Raw genomic sequence first — 25722 nt, 5'->3', positions numbered from 1 at the left:
AAAAAATAGACTAAAGTAGCTCTTACATATTCAGAAATAAAGGCTAGAATCCCAGACTTTGTTGATTAGCTGAAGACGGGAAGAGGAGGGGGCTAATATTAAGGAGGAGATTTTTTAGTGAAAATGTGACCTTGTGTCATATACAACCATGTGCAATACAGTACTCTTTCGTAGCTTAGCTTGTAAAAATTATAATAATGAAAATGACGTATCCCAACGTCACGGTGTGTCCAGGAATGGTTTGACGTATACCGACGTCATGGTAGCAAAGGGGTTAAGTATCCTGTTCCTGATCTTCAACTGGTCTTACAAGTCTCATTAAGAATCCATGTAACCCCCTCAAGGTAGTTCAGTAAGATTCATCATGTTCATGGAGAAATTACACATTCTAATAGTTTAACTTCAATAGGTTTCTTGTTAGCAACATATTTCATGGCAGACCCTGAAGTCAAACATCCAGGATAATTTCATAGTACCCACTGGCATCCCTTTTCTGGCGTCTGTCATGATTTACTAAGAGAACCTTCTGTGTTTAGTGAAAACACTTGAAAATTTCTTATAATTTTAGTTTGTTCCAACACAAATACTTACCTCGAACTACTTTCTTAGGAGTTACCTGTAATCTCCTCTCTACCGACCAGAGTTTTGTGTAGTATACCCTATACCCGTTTTCTATGGAGGGCTAACCCGGGAGTGAGAGAACGTACCCTGAGGGTAGCCTTTGAGCTAGGTCGAGGTCCGCTTGGGTCCCGTGAGTCAGTAAGTTCTCTGGTCGCGACGTGATACCATACTCTCACGTCGCTTTCGTCTCTCTCGACCCTTTGTGTCCGCCTCGTGTGTCCCGCGTGGTTACCGCGTGGTAGCTTTGTGCTTATCCCTTGTGTTCTTGCGTGTTCACTATCCTTCCTTGTGCTTCCCAAGTGTATCCCTTTGATTCCCTTCGTTCCTGTGCCTTGTGGTTGTGTGCTATGGAGCAGATCCGCCGTTGTCCTGGGCCTAGAGCCGGAAAGTCGTGTGGAGCTTTCCTCTCCAAGCCCGAAGTAGACCCTCACTCCCTTTGCTCTTCCTGTAGGGGCAGGATGTGCTTGCCATCGGATACGTGCATTGAGTGTGTTAGTTGGAGTGAGATACAGTGGGTGCGTTACGGCACTAAGAAGAAGAAGTCGTCGAAACGTTCGCCCAGGAAATCTAGTATCTCTTCGCCGCTACCGTCACCCAGTGGACGGTCCGACGGGGCTTCTGTCTCGACTTCCCCTACCCAGAGTAGGGGACGAGGTAAGTCCGTTGCGGGGAAAGAGCCGAGGGTTCTTCCCCAGGAGTCTAATGTGTGTGAAGTAGGGGTTGCTGGGACATCTCAGGTTAGTGGGGGGCCTGGTAGTGCTGTGTCGGGGGGTTCTGGAGACTCTGCCCTTGTGCTTGGGGGACACGTTTCCTCCGACGACCCCTTATGGTGTAGTAATATTGTGCCTGTTTCTTCGCCCGCTTCGTGGGCCTGTGTTTCAGGTTCTTCGGCAGCTGGCGACGCCCAGGGCAAGTTAGACTCCTCGGTAAGTGAGTCCTTCGGGTGGAAGCTCCCTAAAACGCCAGGTAGGTCCCCAATGCGGATGGAAGAGACCCTGGATACCTGGTTCCCTAGTGTAGGGCGTCAACCCTATTTTCCAGCTCCTCTAACGGCGGTTCCAGAAACCTTCCTGCAACCCTCTACCTCTGGTACGCACCGAGTCGCGAAGCCCTCCGTAGCCCCCGCTTCTGCCCGTCGTGCGGGTGGTACAGTTTCGTCGGGCTCTTCGGATGGTGGGGCTTCGTTCTCTTCAGAAGAAGAAACCAGGAGGAGACATCGGCGCCGGAGGGAGCAGTCCAGGAGCAGGCGTTCCCGCTCAAGATCCCGTTCGAGGTTCAGCAGGAGACGGTCCCGCTCTCCACGGAGGAAACACAGGAGGAGTAGGTCCCCCGATGGTGATTGGGTCTTCGTTCCCTGTAAGTCTGAATTGCAGCGTTCCCCGGACTGGCAATCCAGGGATTTCTCGCCACGAAGGCCATCCTCCAGACGAAGATATAACCCTTGCAGGGAGAAATGCGAGAAGGCCGCTTCAGGCAGGCGTAAGGCCGCGAAGCTTCCGGTTCACTCCGCCCAGCGGGGGAATCCGTGCTTCCTTACGGGCAGCCTGGCCGAATCAGCACAGCTGGTTCGACCCTCGGACTTTAAGGAACGGTTCCCTCCGTCGGGTCAGCCCCCGGGATCCGCGTCCTCGTCCCCCAGAGAGAATGCACGAACGGTAGTCCTCGCCGGCACGGCGATGCTAGTTCTGACCCCCGAACCTGGTGCGGAGGTTTCCGCCGGGGAAGACCGGTACCACCGCAGGGGAGTGCCTGTTGTTCCAGAACCGAAGCGCCCGGTGGGAGTGCCCGGTGACCCGGCTCCTCGGGATCAGGCCGAAGGTTCTGCTGACGGTAGAGAAGGTTCCCCGACCGAGGACTCGGCCTATCGGAAGGTTATAGGCCTGATTCGAAGGCATCATAGAATTGAAGAACCGGTTACAACCGATGAGGACTACTGGAGGTCCAGCCTGACCCGCTTGATGCAGGCACCCGTCCAACAGAAAACCTCCCTGGCCCTACCTGTGGCCCGAGATCTCGTCCTGGGACGGGCTCATGTCGATAGAGTTGTGGCAAGCAATGCCGAAGCTCCCAAAACGCAGAGCTCTTCGAAGTTGCTCCAAGGGCTCAAGACACAGAGTAGGGTTTATGTGCCAGAGGGACAACGACCGGGAGCCTGCAAGGTGGAGCCTGCCCTCGACGTTCTGGGACAGGGTGCCTCGGAGGACAGAGCCTCTTCAGCCCCGATTTGTTTTTCGCAGTCGGAGGCTGCGATGATGGAGATGTCGAAAGACTTAGTTCACGTCTCCTCTTGGTTGGACTGGTGGGCTTCCACACTGGTAGGTGTTCAAGCCACATATGACTTGACGGACCCGGAACAGCAAAGCCTCCTGAGGGAGCTTATCATCTCCGGGGGCAAGACCCTGAAGTTCCTCACGTATCAGTCCCTTGCCCTGTCAGCGAATTGGGTTCTTCGCAAAAGGGACACTATTCTGGCGAAGCTTTCCCGGAAGGTCCCAGACAGGGAGGCGAGGGCCATGAGGAGCCTTCCTGTGTGGGGTGACTCCTTGTTCCCCTTGAAAGAGCTAGAGGAGATCATGGAAAAGGTGGCTAAAAGAAAAGAAGTGAACGATCCCAGGCCTCAACCTGTAAGGAGGCCCCCCTACAAGAGGTCAGCCTCAGACGGTCCCTCTACTTCTCAGGCCCCGCCTAACCTGACGAGGAGAGAAGCCCCTTCTTCCTCGTGGGCTTCAGCGCCTCAGCCCCCCCGTAGAGGAGCTCCAGCAGCGTCGGCCTCGTTTAGAACGGTATTCTGCCTCCAGGATAGGCCGTTCAGGCCGCTCCTCCAGGAGGAGGTAGAGTGGGAGGCCCCCTACTCCTGCCGAAGCCTCAGGTTGGGGGATGCCTCAGACTACATTGGCAAGCATGGAAGGCTCACGGAGCAGAGCCCTGGACAGTATCCGTACTGAAGGAGGGGTACAGGTTACCGTTCTTGACAGAACTCCCGCCTTTAATTCCGGCCTGCCTGTCGGAGTGGCTGGCACCTAAGGACCCGTTGAAGAGGGCGGCTCTTCAAGAAGAGGTGTCCAAGATGTTGGAAAAGGGTGCCATGGAGGAGATCCTGCACCCAGGGCCAGGTTTCTACAGCCGCCTGTTCCTGGTAGAAAAGGCGACGGGGGGGTGGAGACCGGTGATAGACCTGTCACCTCTCAACAAGTTTGTGCGAAAGACAGATTTCAAAATGGACACTCCGAAGTCAGTCTTGCTGTCCTTGAGGGAGAAAGACTACATGATGACCATAGACCTCAAGGACGCATACTTCCAAATCCCGGTCCATCCCTCAAGTCGGAAGTTTCTCCGGGTGAAATGGGGTACCCAGATCCTGCAATTCAAGACCCTCTGCTTCGGGTTGTCGACAGTCTCGGTGTGGGCTCACGAGCGGGGCATTCGCCTCATCCGGTACCTGGACGACTGGTTGCTTCTTTCCTCCTCGGAGGACGTTTTGAAGGAGCAGGGTATAAAACTTCTCCAGTTTTGCAAGGGTCTGGGTATCATGATCAACCCAGAAAAATCGAACCTATCTCCCTCCACCAGAATGACCTATTTGGGGATGACACTGGATTCCCTACTAGTGAAAGCTTTTCCGTCAGAGGAGAGGATAAGCAATCTTATGAAGATCCTTCTTCCTTTCCTGTTGGGGCAACCCAGGAGGGCGAAGGACTGGCAAAGGCTAATAGGTCATCTGGTGTCGTTGGAGATACTGGTTCCCCAGGGGAGACTCAGACTCAGGGCCGTCCAATGGAACCTGAAGAACTTCTGGAACCAACTGGACTCGCCCCAGAAATTAATTCCAGTCCTGCCAAACACAATACCCTCCCTGGAATGGTGGCATTGCCGGTCGAACTCGCTCAAGGGGATGCCCTTCGCGACCGACCCTCCCGAGTTGCGCCTATTCACAGATGCCTCCAACCAGGGATGGGGAGCCCATCTCCTCAACGGGACGGCGAGAGGAACCTGGATGGACGGGGAGAAAGGCCTACACATCAATGTCCTAGAGTTGAAGGCAGTCCAGAAAGCTTGCCTATACTTCATCGATCTACTAAGGGGAAACACTGTGGCGTTGATGTGCGAAAACGCCACAGTGGTAGCGTACATAAAGAAGCAAGGAGGCCTGAAATCAAGGGAGTTGTGCGATCTCGCCCTAGAGATCCTAGATTGGGCGGAAGCGAACCAGATAGTGTTATTGGCAAGGTTCATCCCCGGGAAAAAGAACGTCCTAGCCGACGGTCTCAGCAGGATGGGTCAGATAGTAGGAACAGAATGGTCCCTCCTCCCAGAAGTAGCCAGGCTCATCATTCAACGGTGGGGTTCCCCGGTGATGGACCTCTTTGCAACCAAGCTGAACGCACAACTTCCCGTGTATTGTTCTCCTGTCCCAGACCCAAAGGCAGCCTTGGAGGATGCCTTTCAGCACAAGTGGGACAACCTAGACGTGTACGCTTTTCCCCCTTCACGTTGATCAGGCAAGTGCTCAATAGAGTAAGGGCTGCCCGGAACTTAAGGATGACTTTGGTAGCGCCCTGGTGGCCGGAGAGAGAGTGGTTCGCAGACCTAAAAGACCTGACGAGCCATCCTCCGTGGCCACTCCCCGACAGGTCAGATCTTCTACAACAGCCACACTTTCTCAGGTTCCACGACAACCCACAGTCTCTACGCCTTCACGCCTGGAGACTATCGAGCGACTCCTGAAGAAGGAAGGATATTCGTCAGGAACGGCTAAGAGGATGTCGCGATACCTGAGAAGGTCGTCGGCAGCGGTCTACCAAGCGAAGTGGGCCTCTTTCATGAAGTGGTGCGCTTCGAAGCGCATAAAACCCCTCAAAGCCTCGGTCCCAGATATCGCAGACTTTCTAGTATATCTCAGGGACGAGATAGGGATGTCAATCCCAGCTATAAAAGGAGTATGAGCAGCCTTGGGTCAAGTCTTCCTTCTGAAGGGCATCGACCTGGGCTCCTCTAGACACATCTCTATGCTTGTCAGGAGTTTTGAACAGTCCTGCCCCCCTCAAACTGTTAGGGTGCCTCAGTGGGACTTAGCTAGGGTCCTGAAGATGTTAAGTAGCCCCCCGTTCGAACCAATGAAGGATATTGTAGACAGGGATCTCACTCTCAAGACAGTCTTTTTGTTGGCCTTGGCCTCTTCGAAAAGGGTAGGTGAGATCCATGGGCTGTCTTATGACGTCTCTCATTCGAAGGGGTGGAAAGAGATCTCTTTCAAGTTCGTCCCTTCGTTCGTGGCGAAAACCCAGAACCCAGCAGTCTGGGATCCTAAATTCGAGGGGTTCTCTCTGCCAGCTATTGCTAGGACTGGGAATCCTGAGGATTTGAGGTTATGCCCTGTCCGTGCCATTAGAAAATACCTTGAGAGGACTGCACATCTCCGGCCAGGCATCAAGAGCCTTTTCGTCTCCACAGGTGTTACAAAGAAGCAGGTATCAAAGAATACCATATCCTTTTGGTTGAGACAAGTTATTGCCAGGGCCTACAAGGAGGAGGGACTAGCCTTGCCTGGTACTCCCAAGCCCCATGACATCAGAGGTCTGAGCACTTCCTTAGCCTTTGAGAAGAACATGGCAGTGGGCCAGATCCTTCGAGCGGGCACCTGGTCGAACCAGTCGACCTTTACTGCCCATTACCTTAAGGATTACTCAAGAAGGTCCTTAGACGGGTTCTCCATTAGGACAGTCATCTCCGCGCTCCAAGTGATTTAACGGTGAAGCCCCAGGCACAATCGTGGATAGCAAAACCAGGAGACACAGGTTCGTTCCTTTTCACCCTAATCCCCGTTTCCTATCCCTATCGGAGATAACCACACTTATGTAACCATTGAAGAACACGTCTCTGCAACTGTGTTACTGGACTCAGCATCAGAAGAATTTTTCAAAGGGTGAGTACTTAGACACTAACGTGAGCTCTTTGTGTAGTTTACCCTACCGTCCGTTTTCCCAGTTTGTTTTTGTTTTAGAACCTAGTTCATATCTAGGCTTCTTGGCGTCCGCTTGCTGGGTCTGAAGGTCAGGAAGTCACTCCCACCTCCTAAAGTGTAAGTCTCCTAAGAAAGTAGTTCGAGGTAAGTATTTGTGTTGGAACAAATAAAAAATTTTAAGTAATTTTTATTTTTCCTAACATACTTACCGAGAACTACTTTCGGGTAATGGCCCTCCCTTCCTTCCCCGAGTGCCTTTCTGCCCTTGCAGGGACTTTTTGCAACATCCGAAGAACTTACTGACTCACGGGACCCAAGCGGACCTCGACCTAGCTCAAAGGCTACCCTTGGGGCACGTTCTCTCACTCCCGGGTTAGCCCTCCATAGAAAACGGGTATAGGGTATACTACACAAAACTCTGGTCGGTAGAGAGGAGATTACAGGTAACTCCTAAGAAAGTAGTTCTCGGTAAGTATGTTAGGAAAAATAAAAATTACTTAAAATTTTTGATGTATACCAATTTAGATGTGAGAACTTTTTTAAATGTATATACCTGGAGGTGCCAATCTACATTTGCAAAACAAGACCTTTTGGAGTTTTAATGCAGTGGATCAATTTTTATATATAGGGAAGGAGTAAGGGAAATTAGCTTCATCTAAATGATTCTCTCACCTCTCAACTCTCTATATATATAATCCCATAAATGTGAATTTCCAATGTTATTAGCTTCTGTGATATTTACAGTATGTATGATAGGTTTCTTTTTTTTTTCTGTGAATCAGCAGACCTATACAAATACAAGCACTTTGATTTACACTCTAAAAGACCCTTGTCGTTGATATCAACCTCGGAATTACCAGTCTTGGATCTTTGGATCTCTTAGATCTTTCTGGACTTGATCACAATTCTGTCTTTCTGCAGCTCAGTTCTTTCACCCACAGTAAAATGGAATACAGTATTATACAGTACAGTCATATGAGTGATAATATTTTGATGAAACAGAATTTTCTTTATTTTTATTTTTCGAACAAACCTGTCACTCATATAATGAGTCCCCTTTTCCCAGCCCCAATAGTCAGGCAGTCTTATACGAGATTACTTGGAAAATAAGGCAGATGAATGCAAGAGTTGATGGGAGAAGTGTAAGTGGAAGGCCAAGGTTTGGGTGGATGGATGTAGTGAAGAAAGCTCTGGGTGATAGGAGGATAGATGTGAGAGAGGCAAGAGAGCATGCTAGAAATAGGAATGAAAGGTGAGCGATTGTGACACAGTTCCGATAGGCCCTGCTGCTTCCTCTGCGTTGGATGATCGTAGAGGTAGCAGCAGTAGGGGATTCAACGTTATGAAGCTTCATCTGTGGTGGATAACAGGGGAGGGTGGTCTGTGTCTGTGGCAACCTAGAAGTACCAGCTGAACTCGGTTGAGTCCCTTGTCAGGCTAGGAGGAACGTAGAGAGGAAAGGTCCCCTTGGTTTTCATTTGTTTGATGTCGACTACCCCCCAAAAATTGGGAGAAGTGCCTTGGTATATGTATGATGTAGTAATTGATGGGCGCATGAGGTTCTAACAGGTGCATGGGCTGAGCTATTACTGATTTTCTCTTATCTATTAGACAGAAGAGGGCAGTATTCGAAAACATTTGAAGACCATGAATGCGGGCATACTTAAGGAATAAGTTTGTAATTTCATTTAATAATAATGTTTTTTATGTCATCCATAGGTTGAAGAAGTTGGTTAATCAGTGTTAATTTCTTGCAGGTTTGAGCATGATGTGCTAATGAAGAAGAAACAAAATTTTGTTGACTTCCCATTAGAGAATCTGGATCTTGGGAAACATACAGCAATGAAGAATAACAGGTACTATTGATTATATCTATATACAGTATAAAGTTCCCTATTTCATAGTATTTTTTGTTTAGTATTATGTACAGATATATGATAAAAAGTGATATATAGGGGGATGAAACATCAACAAAAAAATTAAAGACTGTAACAACCATCAGAAGAGACAATTGACAACAATTGAGTATTACCAATAAAGCATCAAATTATTGATGCAGATACTTTTGGTTCATGTAGTAGTGAAAATACTTTGGTATATTTGATCCGTATGAAGTTTCAGCCTTCAATTACTCTTGTTTAAGATTGTTTTAACTTACTGAATACAGTACTTGGAATGATTATGGGATTAGTATGCTAAAAGAGAGGCTAAACAGCTTAAGGGGAACGCACGCTATGTAAGAAGTTATATTCGGAATTTGATCAAATTTATACAGTATACATATGTATAAGGTGGTCTTCCTGTGAAAATTTTCAGAGCGATTGGATAATTAATTTTAGTTTTATTGAAGAAAAAAAATGAAATGAAATTGTAACTGGTATTTTAATTCTAGAGCTATTGCAATGAGAACTATATACATAGAAAGTATATCATAAGGGGAAAATCTCTATTGACCAATTTTTCCAAAACAAGAAAAAATCTAATCTAATAATTTGGTCATTTTATTGTTAAACTGAATTCTTAAACTTCTTCTTCCTTCTATGAAAGTTCTAACTACAGCAAAATATTGGGCTTTCTTTCCTCTTTACAATTACATATTGACCTTTAGAATTAACCTAAAAAAAAACTATCCAAAGTGAAAAAACACAAAACCGAGAAAAACAGCCTTAAAGGTAAACGTCTTTTGGCATTCCTGAAGACAACCTATGGCATTTATTACATGTATCCTAAGTCCAAAAATATGTAAACTTTAAGTTTTAACACTTGCCAGGAAGTATTCGTTACTTCTATTTCTTCTCTTTTTGCTGTTCCTAAGTAGTTTCATGGCATCAAGTAACCCTTCCGATGCTTGGAAGGATTCACTTGATTCATAGTGGCTTGTTAGGAAATTAAAAGTTACCAGGCTGATAGTTGTTGCTCATTTCCAAGCTTCTATTTGTTTTAATATCCTTGTTTCTTTTTATGTTAAAAAATTGATAGTCTTTCTTTTTCTTGAGATCGTAGGTCAAACTGACTGTAACCAAAGTTGCGTTCAATTGTAATAACTCGAGTATAAAACAATCATTGTTGTATTGCACTCCACAGCTGTCACCTTCCCCTCTACAGGTATTGCTCGACTTACGACCTATGCGACATACGACTATTCGACTTTACGACCATTTTTTCAGGGTGATAACGTCACAAGTTAATCGGAAATAGGACGAATATTTCCTTGAAAATAATCTATTTTCTTGCATACATATAAACTGATTTATCTTGGTAAATTATTATTTTCTTTTATTGTTAATGTTCAGTATTTATTTTTAGTTAAAAATACATTAAGAAAAGTTTTAATATCTGTCGAGTTCATATTATATGTCTGGTGACGTCACATCACCGGTGGAAAGCGTCCGGGCAATACAGTGATTTCCTTCCCATAGGCTAACGATTAATTTTTAAATATTTAACTTAGCCGGTGAATATATAGCTGCAACTCTGTTGCTCGACAGACAAAAAACTGTACAAAAAACTTGCCAGCGATCGCTACACAGGTTGCGGGTGTGCCCATCAGCGCCAACTGTCGGCCAGATACCATACTCAATGTAAACAAAGACTCAATTTCTTCTCTGTCGACGTGTCGACAAGACGTACTTTTACTCGCTGTAGAACCTGGAGTTTTCTCAACATATTTGGTGAAGTACTTCATTTTGGTTTGAGCTTTCGCAGTGCAGGTGTTTTATCTTCATCTTAAATCTTGAACTCGTTTTGGATAGATTTAATTTTTGGTGACAAAGAGAGTATGGACTTTCTTTGACTTTTAAATGGCCGACCCTTCTCTTAGACGGAAGTGTGTTTAGGCTTTTAGTAATTATCTTATCACGTTATAAATTAATTATAGATTTTCCTCCATATATTTTATATCTCACCGCCTTTATTAGGCCTCTTCGATTAACTTTCCATTTATAATAAACATAAAAAATAAATTTTAATGTTTTGTTTATATGCGACCTTTCCTGAGAGTAGGCGGTCCTAACTTGGAAACCGAAGTTAAACAACGTTGAGCCCTTTCAATCGTAATAGCTTTTAAAGAGCTAATGATTTAAAACTTTTTAAATGAATATTTTTAATAAATATTTTATGAAAGAATTTCTTTGAATAGTCTTCGTACTGTTTTCAAAGATGAACTAACGTTTAGTTTATTTATGCTACGCAGTTTGCGCTCTATCGTTACGATAGAGAGAGAGAGTATCACGGTTTCACTTTGCAGAAAGAGTAAATCGATTCTGACGTTTTGTTCATTCTTCTTTCAAAGCTTAAATGTTTTAAATTCTATTTTAAAGGAACTTTTTAATTGAAAAACCTTTCAGTTTTTTCCTTTGGTCAAATAACATGTTTTTTTGACGAAATGTAATTAGGCTCTTCTCTTAGGTGCGAAATCAAGAGAGAAAGAGAGAGAGAGATAGAGACGGAGGGAGAGAGAGGAGAGAAAACGTTCCGTTCAAGCGGGTAACGTTGTTCTCGAGTTACTCTCGTCCCTAGTCTCTGTACGGGGAGAAAGGATAAAACGTTTTTAGTTTTATTCTCGTCCCCAGGCAATGTACGGTGAGAGATTGTAAACGTAGTTTTGAATGAACTAGTGTTTCTTCTCTTCCCCAACCACTGATTTTTTTTTTTTATCTTAAAAGATGTTTACTGTTTTTTTGCTGGTATTAATGTGCTTGCATTATACGACTGATTTCGCATTTACTACCTTTTGATGAGGGCAGAATTGCGTGCTTCAGGTAGAAATCAGTAAAAGTTTCGATTTCAGTGAAATAAGTGCAAAACAGAAAATCGTAGTGATAAAGTGATATTGCGCAAAGTGTTACAGTGTTGCGTCCGAGGGTTCGTCTGTTCGTGCCTGTCGTTCACCTAGTCCGGGACCTCTTGCAAGCTCCCAAGCCCAGGGGAGAAGTAATGTCGAACGACTTATGGGTTCGAGAGGCCTTGATCAGCGAACAGACGTTTCCCTCTATGGTATCGGGTGTATCTTACCAAGATCTCCCCTACCATAAGGCGAGAGAGACAATTTTCTCCTCGTCATCCGAAGGCTTTTCGCACAAGAAACCTGAAACAAGGTTTCGAGGCCCTTAAGCGAAAGTCAGTCCTTTCAGGACAGGTCCAGCGTCCTGGTTGCAGCCATTAGGACAGCTCTGACCCTATGCAGTCATCGGAAAACTGCTCGCCGCCTAACAAAAGCGTAACACAGACTCCGAGAGTCTTTTTTGTTGGCAAAGTGTTGCGGTCACAGACGTTACCCTCGTCTCTTACCGCAACCATTTCCGTTGATCCTAAATGGGTTTTACGGCAAGACATGCAGAATATGCTTGCCTCCCTTATGGAAGACTATTCTGCCGATTAGTCCGTTGAGCCTAGCCGTTTATCTCATCGAGATCCTGGCTGTCAGCCAACCTAACGTTCCTATGTGCTTCCTGTTGACGTTGGCGTAGCTAAGTCACGTCAATCAGATTGTTTAGAACCACACTCGATGCGGTCTCGTGTGGATTTTTAGCCACATTTGGACGTTAGGCCACTTGCTGATGCTCCTGTTGACGTTCAGGACGTTCGCTAACAATCGGAGTTGACTTGTTTTAACGCTGTGCGTCAACCTCCGCATTCTAGAGTTGTTTTGACTGCTCATTCTAGGCAGTCAAAGCAGTCTCGAGTGGACGCTGTGCGTCCTCACGCACCTGTTGTTGTTGACAGTTCACAGACTGTCAAGCAGTTACATGACGTTGCGTCCTGGTCTCTCGCACCTGTTGTTGTTGACAGTTCACAGACTGTCAAGCAGTTACATGACGTTGCGTCCTGGTCCGCTACTAATGCACCAGTGCGTGTGGACTCTGCTTGTAAAGCATTGCCACCACGGTAGGTCTCTTCCTTGCTTGAGACTCAACTATTATCGGACAAGGTTCCTTTAGATGAGGAAGTTGCTGTTCCCCCTCCTACTGATATTCCCTTGAGGACTCTGTCAGACGGAGAGGAGCCTAAAGCTGCTTAGCCCTCTATGGACTTTAATTAAATCATGCTGATTTTTAAGGATCTTTGTCCGGATCTTTTTGTAACTGCTGCTCCTCGTTCGCCTAAACGTCAGAGCTTACACTAGGCCTAGCTACTTCGAAGCCGTTGTTTATAAGCTAGTGCTCTCTCGCTCTCCTAGAGAGCTTTACGTTTGCTAGGCGACTGGTTTATCACCAGGAGGAGTTTGGGGGATACAGCCTTTGCTTTCCCTTCTTTTAAACTGGCTTACGAGCCTTTGAAGTTTTGCTGTACATTATGTCATGCATAAACAAGGCTTTCAGGGATGGAAAGCGGTACCGCCTCAGTCGCTAACCCCGTCTGTTGCCGCACCTGCTCCCGTAGACCCTAAATGGGCTTTGCTGCAAGACATGCAGTCCAAGCTTGCGTCCTTGATGGAGGACTTTAATGCGGAGAAGGTTGCTGCTGAACCTTCTGGCCAACAACCTTCCAAGCGGTCGGTTGTGCGCCCTGTTGACGCTGAGGTAACCTTCTCGCGTCTACCAGTTGAGGTGGTTCCTCCACCGATGCGACCCAGTGTGGGTTGCCAGCCGCACGTTGACGTTAAGCGACGCTCGGAGGTGGTTGTTGACGTTCAGGACGTTCAACAACCATCAGAGGTGACTTGTTTTGACGCGGTGCGTCAACCTCCGCAACCCGGTATGGTGTTGACTGCACAACCCAGACGGTCTAGACAGTCTCGGGTGGACGCTGTGCGTCCTCGCGCACCCATGGTTGTTGACAGTTCACAGACTGTGCAGCAGTTCCATGACGTTGCGTCCGGCTCCGTCACGCATGCACCAGTGCGACCGGACTCAGCGAGCCAGACGTTGCCCACTCCGTTGCCGTTTCCTCATCAGTTTTCGGATGAGGAACTATCTGATGAGGATGTTGCTGAACAACAAGACGATCAGCCCCCAGAATAGATCAAGCCCTGCTATCCATCCAGAAGATGCTGAAGAAGGAACGCTGCTCAGTCAGGCTGTGGATGAGTCTGGTAGGGACGCTGGCATCCCTGGAACAGTTTGTATCACTAGGAAGACTACACCTCCGTCCTCTTCAATACCATCTGGCTTTTCTCTGGATAAAGGACAAGACGCTAGAAGCGGTCTCGATCCCGATTTCCGGAAAGATAAAGTCTTGTCTGACTTGGTGGAAGGACAATATCAACCTAAGAGAGGGTCTTCCCCTGGCTGTTCAGACTCCCCACCACGTTCTCTTCTCGGACGCATCGGACTTGGGCTGGGGCGCGACACTGGACGGTCGGGAATGCTCAGGTCTGTGGAACTCGAGTCAGAGGAGCATGCATATCAACTGCAAGGAGCTGTTGGCAGTTCATCTGGCCTTGGAAAGCTTCGAGTATCTCCTTCGAGGCAAAGTGGTGGAAGTAAACTCGGACAACACCACGGCCTTGGCGTACATCTCCAAACAAGGAGGTACCCACTCACTGACGTTGTACGAGATCGCAAGGGACCTGCTCATCTGGTCAAAAGGTCAAGACATCTCCCTAGTAACGAGGTTCATTCAAGGCGACTTGAACGTCATAGCAGATTGTCTCAGTCGGAAAGGGCAAGTAATTCCAACCGAATGGACCCTCCACAAGGATGTGTGCAAGAGACTTTGGGCCACTTGGGGTCAACCAACCATAGATCTCTTTGCAACCTCGCTGACCAAGAGGCTTCCAATCTATTGCTCCCCAGTCCCGGACCCAGCAGCAATACATATAGATGCCTTCCTCCTAGATTGGTCACATCTGGATCTCTACGCATTCCCACCGTTCAAGATTGTCAACAAGGTACTGCAGAAGTTCGCCTCTCACGAAGGGACAAGGTTGACGTTAGTTGCTCCCCTCTGGCCCGCGAGAGAATGGTTCACCGAGGTACTTCGATGGTTAGTAGACGTTCCCAGAAGTCTTCCTCTAAGGGTAGACCTTCTACGTCAGCCACACGTAAAGAAGGTACACCAAAGCCTCCACGCTCTTCGTCTGACTGCCTTCAGACTATCGAAAGACTCTCGAGAGCTAGAGGCTTTTCGAAGGAGGCAGCCAGTACGATTGCTAGAGCAAGGAGAGCGTCTACCATTAGAGTCTACCAATCGAAGTGGGAAGTCTTCCGAGACTGGTGCAAGTCAGTTTCTGTATCCTCGACCAGTACCTCTGTAGCTCAAATAGCTGATTTTCTCTTATACCTGAGAAAAGGACGATCCCTTTCAGCTCCAACTATCAAGGGCTACAGAAGCATGTTGGCATCGGTCTTCCGGCATAGAGGCTTAGATCTTTCCAACAATAAAGATCTGCAAGACCTCCTTAAGTCTTTTGAGACCACCAAGAAGCGTCGTTTGGCTACCCCTGGATGGAATTTAGACGTGGTACTAAGATTCCTCATGTCAGACAGGTTGGAGCCGTTACAATCAGCCTCCCTGAAAGATCTCACTCTTAAGACTCTTTTCCTGGTATGCTTAGCTTCGGCTAAAAGAGTCAGTGAGATTCATGCCTTCAGCAAGAACATTGGATTTTCGTCGGAAAAAGCTACTTGTTCGCTGCAACTTGGTTTTCTAGCCAAAAATGAGCTGCCTTCTCGGCCTTGGCCTAAATCTTTCGATATTCCCAGCTTATCGGAGATCGTAGGCAATGAACTAGAAAGTCTTATGCCCTGTTAGAGCTCTTAAGTTCTATTTAAAGCGCACTAAACCTTTACGAGGCCAATCTGAAGCTTTATGGTGTTCAGTTAAGAAACCATCCTTGCCTATGTCAAAGAATGCTTTGTCATACTTTATCAGATTGCTAATACGAGAAGCTCATTCACATCTGAGTGAGGAAGACCGAGCTTTGCTTAAAGTGAAGACGCACGAAGTTAGAGCTGTAGCAACTTCCGTGGCCTTTAAGCAAAATAGATCTCTGCAAAGTATAATGGACGCAACCTATTGGAGAAGCAAGTCAGTGTTCGCGTCATTTTACTTGAAAGATGTCCAGTCTCTTTACGAGAACTGCTACACACTGGGACCATTCGTAGCAGCGAGTGCAGTAGTGGGTGAGGGCTCAACCACTACAATTCCCTAATTCCATATCCTTTTAATCTGTCTCTTGAAATGTTTTAATGTTGTTTTTATGGGTTGTCCGGAAGGCTAAGAAGCCTTTCGCATCCTGGTTGATTTGGCGGGTGGTCAAAGTCATTTCTTGAGAGCGCCCAGATTAGGGGTTTGATGAGGTCCTGTTGTATGGTTGCAGCCCTTGATACTTCAGCTCCTAGGGGTCTGTCAGCATCCTAAGAGGATCGCGAGGCTCCGTAAGGAAGACGTACTTATAAGGCAGAGTAATCGTCTAAGTCGACTTCCTTACCAGGTACCTATTTATTTTGTTTTTGTTATTTTGATAACTTCTAAAATGAAATAAAAACTCTTAGCTCATAAGATGTAAACATATTTAACTGGTCTCTACCCACCACCCTGGGTGTGAATCAGCTATATATTCACCGGCTAAGTTAAATATTTAAAAATGATATTTTAATTATAAAATAAATTTTTGAATATACTTACCCGGTGAATATATAAATTAAACGACCCTCCCTTCCTCCCCAATAGAGACGCAGTGGGATGAGAAGAAATTGAGTCTTTGTTTACATTGAGTATGGTAACTGGCCGACAGTTGGCGCTGATGGGCACACCCGCAACCTGTGTAGCGATCGCTGGCGAGTTTTTTGTACAGTTTTTTGTCTGTCGAGCAACAGAGTTGCAGCTATATATTCACCGGGTAAGTATATTCAAAAATTTATTTTATAATTAAAATATCATATTAGTATTTCCATTATCGAAATATTAAATAACGATACAAAGTATTTTGAGGATCTGTATCGGTTGTCACAAGTACTACGTAGCGTAAATTTGACTGTACAGTACGCTACTTTTTTAATCTCTGATAATGGATCGATGTTTATCTAAAGAAAATAGACTAAGAGCGCAAATATTTTCTTGAAAATAATATATTTCCTTTTACATTTTAAAAATAAAATACTTTTGTTTGTTAAGTTAGTATTTTCTTTTCATTTCTTGCGAGAAACAAAGAAAATGAGTTTACATATTTTGCAAGTCATTCTTCGTAGAGTTTACTGTACGTCACGTGACTTGTGACGTCATGTATCTGGCGGAAGCGCGCTGACAAACCGAATGATTTCCTTTCATTGTTACCGAGTAATCTTATTACAGCATTCCCATCATCGAAACACCCAGTAATGATATCAAGTGTTTTAGTGGTCTGTATCATTAGTTATAAGATTAGTACAACTTACCATAAATTTAAGAAAAAAAGTCTGATGACGTCATATTTCTGGCGGAAGGCGAGAGGCAAATCAAGTGATTTCCTGCTGATGCGTTACTATTCCCATAATCGAAACATCGAATAATGATATATAGAATTTTTTAATAATTAAAAAAAAAAATATCAAGATACAACTGAATTAAAAACAAAAAAAAAGAGAGAGAGAGAGAGAGAGAGAGAGAGAGAGAGAGAGAGAGAGAGAGAGAGAGAGAGAGAGAGAGAGAGAGTGTGTGTGTGTGTGTGTGTGTATTCCTTTTATAAATAATAATAAGGTCTATAAACGAACTGTATGGAAAATGTGATACCCTATAACATATTGGCGCTGATGTAATATGCATTATGAAGAAATTTCGAATGTCAAGAAAATTATATAAAACAGTGTTATTCGCACTATATGTATGTGCCATAACAGTAATACGGCAGCGTTACCTTGAGATCAGCTGATGCCAACCGAAAGTAAATTAAAAGTATTTGTTGATTATTGATATGCTCAAGAAATTGAAAAATAAAATATAAACATGCTTTAATATAACACAATTAAACACAGTAATGTCTAATGAAATATAAAGGCTTAATATTGAACTACAATACTGTATGAAGCTTTAAAAATTAACTACCCGTATGCAATTGCGAGAGCCAACACACACACACACACACACACACACAGAAAGAGCTACAACGATTTCGCATTATACCTAATGATTAGACGAACTGTATGGAAACTGATTTCCTGTAACATATTGGCGTTGATGTAATATTCATCATGAAGATATTTCTAATAAGTTAAGAAATGATAAAAAAATATGCCATACGTATGTACGCCATATTTTGATACGGTAGGGAACGGCACTTTCAGATCAGCTGATCATAACCAAAGGTAAACAAAATTTTCAGTACTCGATTGTGAAATGCTTCCAAAATTGATGAATAGAATACAATAATGCATTTATAGAGCATATGATATCCTATGAAACAAGAAAATGGAATAAGGATAGACAGTAAGAAAATATTGACAAAATATGATCCAGATGATTGCCGAATCATAATGTATCAAAATAAATCTACGGAAACTTCACTTTTCTAGTTCGACATATGGCCAACTCGACTTACGACTCATCTCTCTGTCCCTATCTCGGTCGTAAGTCGAGCAATACCTGTATATGTGTTCTAGGCGGATGGTCGTAGGAAGGCGACCCAGGCTCCACCTTCTGAGAGGGCCGCTGTCATTGAGCAGTAGTTTAGTGCCCCCTCAAGAGCCTGGGCCATCCCTGGGGATGCCCTGGTTGGATCTGTCTAGTTTGGTCATGGATCTAGTTGATCACATCTGTGGATCTGAGAACTCTCTCGCATTCAGTCAGTCATACAAGATCATGCCCCCTCCACTTTCGAGGTAGAAAGGTTCTCTGCAAGCTTGCTACATCAGCACCTCTTCAAGTTGACTTGTTAGTAAAGAGCTTAAGGCAGAGGGCACAGCCTTCTTGGCTTCTGAGTCGGAGGCCGTTGTTTGTCGCCCTTCCAAGCTGTCTCCTAACTTGACCAGTGGTCAGTTGTACTGATATATTTCATGAAGTCCAGAGTCTGGAGAAGTACAAGAGTCTCATGCTGTCTAGTGGGAAGACAGTGACCTTCCTGGTACCAGTCAGAAACCAGTTGGTCAACTGGATTTTGAGGAGGAGGGATGCCTTGGTCTCCCCATTCTCAAAACAAGTTGGCTCAGAGGTAGCTTTGGCGCTTCAGAACTCATAAATGCAGGGTTCCACAAGGAAGTCCTCAGCCTTTTGTAGACCCTGATAAAGATTGACAACAACTTCCTGAAAAGAGCTGGTAAATGTACTGCCATTTTGAGCCTGGTCCAACCTGTTTCTTCCAGGCAGTTGGGCTGCAGAAGAAAAAAAAGAGGGGTATGCTGTAGCCAGCATTTCTCCCCCACTTTTACTGCCGAGAGTAGGGTGTTGCCTGTCAATCCTTTAGGCAACCTGACATAGCCAATGTGCCAAGCTTTGGGTAGTGGGAGTCCTTCAGTCATTGGACCCCATGCTGTGTTGTCTTCAAGGACTTTTCTGTAAAATGCTAGAACAGGGAATCCAATACAACATAAGTATCAAAGAAATATTTTCTTCCCTGCTCTAGGGTCAGTAAATTGTGCAATGCATGGACTGAATATGTATAAGAGAGACTTTTAAGTTCAGTCCCTATCGAATTAGACACAGCACCTCCAATGCTGAAAACTATCTGCTATGGTGACATCATTACTACAGTTGGAGACTAACTTTTGTCAATCTTACAAATGTTTGGCTATTATATTACTGGCGTAATTGTTTTTTTCACTCCAATTAGCATGTTCAGCCTATGAGTTCTCTTACCAACCACATGAGGTCGGCTATCTATATAATACTAAGAGGAAGGGGTAAGTAGTTTGGATTTACTAAATTTCAGTCAAGTACTCCCCATGGGAAAAATATTACCTTCCTATTTGAAGACTTGGTAGACTTACATTAATATGTTCTCTTTTCCCCATCTTTCACTTGTAAACCATAAGGTCATCTTCTGTGTAGTTAGGGAATAAGTGTACAGGTATGACCCTTGCCTTTCTAACTGAAGACCAACTCTTTATGGTAGTGAGAGAAAAGAATCCAGTTATTTTGTGAGCCTCTCTCTTTTAGATATATAGTTATGGTAATTGGGGAAGAGAGGGGAGATATAATACCCTTCTACTGGGTGATATAGAAATATGTGAGGTTTTCAGTTAAAACTTTTTTATACCCATGAATGAAATCAAAATCAAGTGTGTCAAGGTTGGATTTGATAACTCGGCCAATCCTAAGTGGGGTCACGGATGTTGACGCTATTATAGTGACTACTTTGCTGCTTGAGGCAATATTTTGGGCCCTCTTAATTGTTCTGTTTGTTTGCAGTGGGTCCATTCCTCTCAGAATTAGGGTCCACTTGTAAAAGGCTTGAAAAATAAGGCCATTTTCTCCTTTCAATGTGGGTGAAAGGATTTGCTAAGATAGCTGGGTCTGCTAAGTATTTACCCAACAACAATCTTAGGGGTCTCATCTGCTTTGCAATTACAGGATTTTGAGGTGGGGTCATGGTAGACCACCACTCAAGGTGCTACCTTTCTGGAGAATTTCTACCCTCAATTTTCTTCTTTTTTGTCCTAGCCTGTGGATCTGGTGGTAGCTGAGGCTTTGGGTTATTGGCCTCCTGGTAAGGCTCCAATGGGTGCTCTTCCTTCTGATCCGTGTATTGCAGGTTCTGGAGGAAGTGGGGAGGCAGATTCTTCCATGGATGTAGAGGCAGGGTATTTTGTGGTGGGGGGGCCTAACGATCTTCTGATGGATATGCCTTTTGGCGGGAGTCAAACAGTTTTCAACATGGTATGGACTTGCCATTCGAATTTGATATTGTACTATGGTGATTGGTCACCAGAGGGTAGGGATATAGCGATCGAGAGGATTTTTCATTTTTATTTCAATATTGAGAACCAGGCGCTTCGTAAATATTACCTATGTGAATCCCAAGCAAGAGTCTACAGTGAACAGTATTATGTCAACAACAACTGAAAAAAATATTAAAATTTGGTTTCTTGAATTATTATGTGCCAAAGTACTGAGGCTTGAAAATAAAGTCCTCATTCTTTATGATACGTATACCGATTATTGTTCCAACTCTTTTTGAATAACCAATTTTATTTATTGCTTAGATTTTTAAAACAACATGAGGTTGATATATATTGTATTTTATCACAAGGATTTATTAATTCAACAGATATACAAACTTCGATTTGTATGGCGTGTCCAACCATTACGGTACGATGGATGGTGGTCACTACACAGCATTTTGCAAGTCTTCTGTAAATAAACTTTGGTACAAGTTTGATGACCATGAAGTTTACGAGCTCTCCAGAGAAAACGTCCGATCATCTGCAGCATATTTGTTATTTTATGAAGCTAGTAATATGAATATAAAGGTAAATAATCTCTTTTAAAGTTAAAAAATTATGTACATACAAAAAATATTTTATACCAAATGTACTGGAAGTCTATAAGAATTTATGTATATATTTTTTATATATTGAAAGTGTACTTTGAAAAATAATTATGGAATATTAAGTATGTTGTGGTTACTACATTATTTATGGGTCTTGAGGGCTTCTAACTTCCTTAAGAGAAACTTATATTTGTCTTCATACTGTTTGGTTAATTCTTGTGTAGTTAAAATAATTCAATCATCATTGAACCTGCTTGTTACAGTTTCATTATATTTATGTTAAGGTATTCTTTACTTTCTGAAGTATATTTTCTTTTAAGTAATGAAATTTTAGTTTCTTTCTAATCAAGTGATTTAGGATTTAATTGAAATCTACCTGTACATGCGCAGTCTGTAGTTCAGATGCATTTAAGAAAGATGATAATTTTCAAGAATTTTATTCTAGCTGGAAGTACTACATAAAGATTGTCTTAAAAATTCTTGATGATATGAGTTATTATTTTGATTCAGCAAATCTATATGGAATCATTGATGCCTTTACCTTTTTAAGGTAGTAATATTGTATAGAGATTTGCTAGTAGAAAGTTCCTTCAGTTAGAAAAGATTCGTTTCCAAAGTTTCAGAGGCTAAAATGCCGAATTATATGATTTTTGTTGATCTTTATGTTGCCTATTATCGTCTTTTAGCTGTAAGTTCGCATGTGCGTTTTGATTTAGGTCACACATAAAAGGTTATTCCAAATTATACTTAGCAGCTGCAGGTTCATAGTGTATCACTCTTAAAGATTAGTGTCAAAATTACAGTTGTAATATTATTATTATTTGATAAAGAAAATAGTGAAATTACAGGTCATCAAATATTAAACTTTTAATTACCATTATTTGCAAAATTTTTATATTTTTTTCATTGTGAGAATATTCTATTTAATGCATAATTAATTATTACATGTTTTGGATATATTCTATTTAATGCATAATTAATTATTACATGTTTTGGATATATCCTATCTTGTGATTTCAAATAATTGACACTGAGCCTGTTGCTTGTTGGAATGTTGAAATTTAATTTGATCTGTGATAACAACAACAGTAGGGAATGATATTAGTAAAAGCTACACAATTCCGTAACTGTTGAATTTCATAGTTTCCTATGGTAAGTGTCCAGTATAAACTGAAATGTATATTTTTCAAATAACTACAATAATGAATTACCCAGTAATGTTCCCTTTGATTTTGGTACTATGTAAAATTATTGTTTACATTTCAAAATCAACGTTTCTTTCACCATTTACTAAAGATTTAAGAATGCACAGAGAAAAATTGCCATTATAAAAGGTATATCTATTTCTCAACATGTTGCAGACCAATTTTTTTTCCTATAATCATCCTGCAGTTGTACCTCATGTACTTACTTGTAACATGAATCGTAAGAATTACACTGACAGTAGTTCTCCGGATAGCTTGTACAGTCATATTAGCATAGTTGCTCTATTGTATTGTATATTTTCCTTCATATATTCAGAATTATATTCTTTTTTATACTGTGTGATTTATTTTCCTTTATTAACTTGTAATCATATATTTGCTTAAAAAGATTCATATCAACAAATATAAATTGGCATCCTGATCATTTACCTTTGAGGGATTAATTTGTTGTGTAGTCTAAAAGGACTTTCTTTTAAAAGCTTAGAACACGGAATCTAATACGACATAAATACCAAAGAAATATTGTCTCCCCTGCTCTAGGGCCAGTGTATCAATGCTGAAATAGTTTGGCTATCGATGACACATCCCCAAGAACTGCCATTACTGTTGGAGACAATGCTACCTGTGTATCCAGCCACCATCTTTCAAAACCAGTCTTCACACCAATAAGATGCCTATCGTTTGTCTCCGGTGAAGTGAGGAATCTATTTCAGCTGTTAAGCCAAGTAACAGGAATCAAGTTATGATTACAGTAGTTATCCTCAGTATTCTTAATAATAGAATCAACGCAATGAGGGTTAATATTATGTTCAAGTTTGCCGTCTATGATTTGTTGTGTTCGTTTTGCTTTTGATTCATATGGCGTAATTAGCATTCACTCCTTGGCTTTCTTGACTGCACGTTAGTTTATTCCTATGTGGATACAAAGAAACTTCCGAGTCATCTATTGGGTTTACTCTTAAGTTTATTTTCTAGAACTAGACAAAAGAAAAAAGGGGGTTTAACTGTTAACTATATAGGTTACTAAGTAACTCTACTACTGGGCAGTGCTATGCTCTGCTATGAGGCAAGCTCTATTATTCTCCTGGTCATGCTGTGAAAAGGCCGTCTTCCCTTGCTGCTTTACAATCAAGACAACACTCCACACTGGACTACCCTTTCAGTGCTTTCTGCACCTTTTTACTTATTAATAATATCAAGTGTTGCTTGTGTTATGTGGACTTGCTCCGGCCGTGAAGGTTGTCCTAGTGGCACCTTCGTTAGTTGGGTCATGCAGGTCCACATCCCTTCAGCTCTTCGTGTCCGGGTAGATGCTTCATTGAATCTCCATACAAGAATTGTATGGATTGGCTGTCCTCCCGGTAGGAGAACTATTCCCGTCGCGAAAAATGAGCTAAAGGGAAATATTCCCCCTCCTCTTCTGGTAGTAGTAAGAAAACCATGCCCTTATCTGCGATGACCGACTTTCCCTAATCCGTTCCTCCTTTTCCTGAGCCCTCAGGGACTCCAGTAACTGAGGATGACTGCCATGCATTAACATTGCTAATTGATGATGGTAATTTTGTGAATGAATTATCTCCAGAGACAGATCCCATGGCTATGTCCTCTGCATCTCTGGTACTTGATCCTGTCCCAGTGTCTTTGGTGCCTGATTATTCTGACTTGTACAGATATCCTTTGCCTTCCACTAGTGTCCTTAGTGGTAAGCCCTTTATGGCAGAGTTTCTGTGGGATGACTTTTTGCTTCTAGAGGCATCACCTGAAAGTGTCGGTAGTCTCCTCTAGTTCCCTCTCGAGAACGACGCATTCATGAGTCGAGACAGCCATTTCCCCCCATACTGAGGCAGCTTTGTTGGAAGATCCCTATCTTTCACCCACTCGTTCTTACGAGTCTGGCTTGCCTCGTACGCTGAGGGGTCCTCGGCATTGCTCTCCTCACAAGAATTTTCCAGGCTTGTCCCAGAATTTGCCGACTTATGTTGATGTTGTTTGGACCTCTTCTGGAGCATCCACAACACCAATTTTGGTTGGACCATATTATCAAAGCACCATTGTTTCCTCTGTGCAAACAAACAGTATGGAAAGCTAAAGCATCCAATGTCTCTTCTTATATACCGCCATCCCAGCATGCGCTGACATCATGAAGTGTGCCACCATTCCAACTAGTGAGTGTATTCCTCCATGCAATGGCTATGACACCATTGCATGTCATAGAGTTTCACACCCTGAGCTTACTATACCTACGCAACCACGTAATCGTGTTGACATTTCTCACGAATATAACCCTCAGTCAACTTGGGTTGAATATCGGGTAGCCTCTACCTCGAGATCTTGACTACCTCACTTGGATCTTATGAATCCAATAACCGAATGCTATGTCAATGACAAACCTGTTATTTTACCACAACTTATGCAAACTAGTATCTTGGTTACTGATCATACTGCTTGTGGAATTAGCCATTCTACGGAATAACCACTGTCATCCTTTACAGGTGTTCCTACTTTCAGATTCAGGATAAAAAAAAGGGTGCCAGAGCCTTTACCCCCTTTTCCACAAGTAGTACCCCCTTCCACTCTATATAAAGTTCCACCCGGCAAATGTCGTAATCACAGTCTTTGTAGGAGGTGCCATAAGTGGCCTTCCTCGAAGAGATCCTATTCGTCTCGTGAGTCAAACTCTGAGAAAGAGTTCCATCTTCTCCGATAGAGGTAGAGCTCCTTATCAAAGGAATAATTATGATTCCTCCCAACCTTTCTCCGTTCCCTCCTCTCATCATTCACATGATGACTTATGATAGAGTAAGGGCACACAGGGAAAAATAAAGTCCTCTGACACTACCAAGATTAAGTCACCCCTCACTCTTAAGGGGACCGTCCACTATGTCCTGCATTTTTTTTTCTAATTATTCAAAATACACCATTTCTATGTTATAGACATATACAGTGAGCCCTCGTTTATCGCGGTAGATAGGTTCCAGACCCGACCGCGATAGGTGAAAATCCGCGAAGTAGTGACACCATATTTACGTATTTATTTAACATGTATATTCAGACTTTTAATACCTTCCCTTGTACGTAGTACTGTTAACAAACTACCCTTTAATGTACAGAACACTTAATGCATGTACTACAGTACCCTAAACTAAAACAGGCACAAATATTAAAGGCGATTTTATATCATGCGTTTCCTGAACACGCCAAAAAGCACGATAAAAAATGGCAACCAATGTTTTGTTTACATTTATCTCTGATCATGATGAAGAAACAAACACATTTACACATCTGTGTATAGGTTAGTTTTTGCATCGATTATATTGATTATTCAGTACAGTATGTTGATTTCGTTATTACCAATGTTTTACTTAATTTTTCTTAGGACTTCCAAATGAAATGTTTTTCTTTATGACGCCGCCTGAAACGACGGCGTCATAAAGTACGCTCAGTAAACAAACAAAGGCATTTAACGCGCATGATGAAAGTGATAAATAATGATATTACAGTAAAAGCTTTTAGAAAATATGTTATTACAAATATTATTTACCGTATCTATATAAAATCATACATACGTAGCGAGAGAGAGAGAGAGAGAG

The 25722-nt window shown here is 43.2% G+C and overlaps 1 protein-coding gene across 1 annotated transcript in view; it reads left to right on the top strand.

The window, feature by feature from the left end:
• LOC137654565 (ubiquitin carboxyl-terminal hydrolase 8-like) overlaps positions 1–22445 on the top strand; it is a 181327-nt gene extending 158882 nt beyond the window's left edge. Inside the window, exons 21-22 of the mRNA XM_068388305.1 lie at positions 8341–8439; positions 20706–22445. Of these exons, the coding sequence (XP_068244406.1) occupies positions 8341–8439; positions 20706–20925 (319 nt within the window). The 3' untranslated portion in view covers positions 20926–22445. The remainder of the gene's footprint in view (positions 1–8340; positions 8440–20705) is intronic.
• Positions 22446–25722: the final 3277 nt, after the last annotated feature.

This window comes from Palaemon carinicauda, chromosome 15 (genome assembly GCF_036898095.1).
Source record: "Palaemon carinicauda isolate YSFRI2023 chromosome 15, ASM3689809v2, whole genome shotgun sequence".
Classification (NCBI taxonomy): domain Eukaryota; kingdom Metazoa; phylum Arthropoda; class Malacostraca; order Decapoda; family Palaemonidae; genus Palaemon; species Palaemon carinicauda.
Note: the sequence above shows the minus strand (reverse complement) of the source record. Positions and strands in the feature narration are given on the sequence as shown.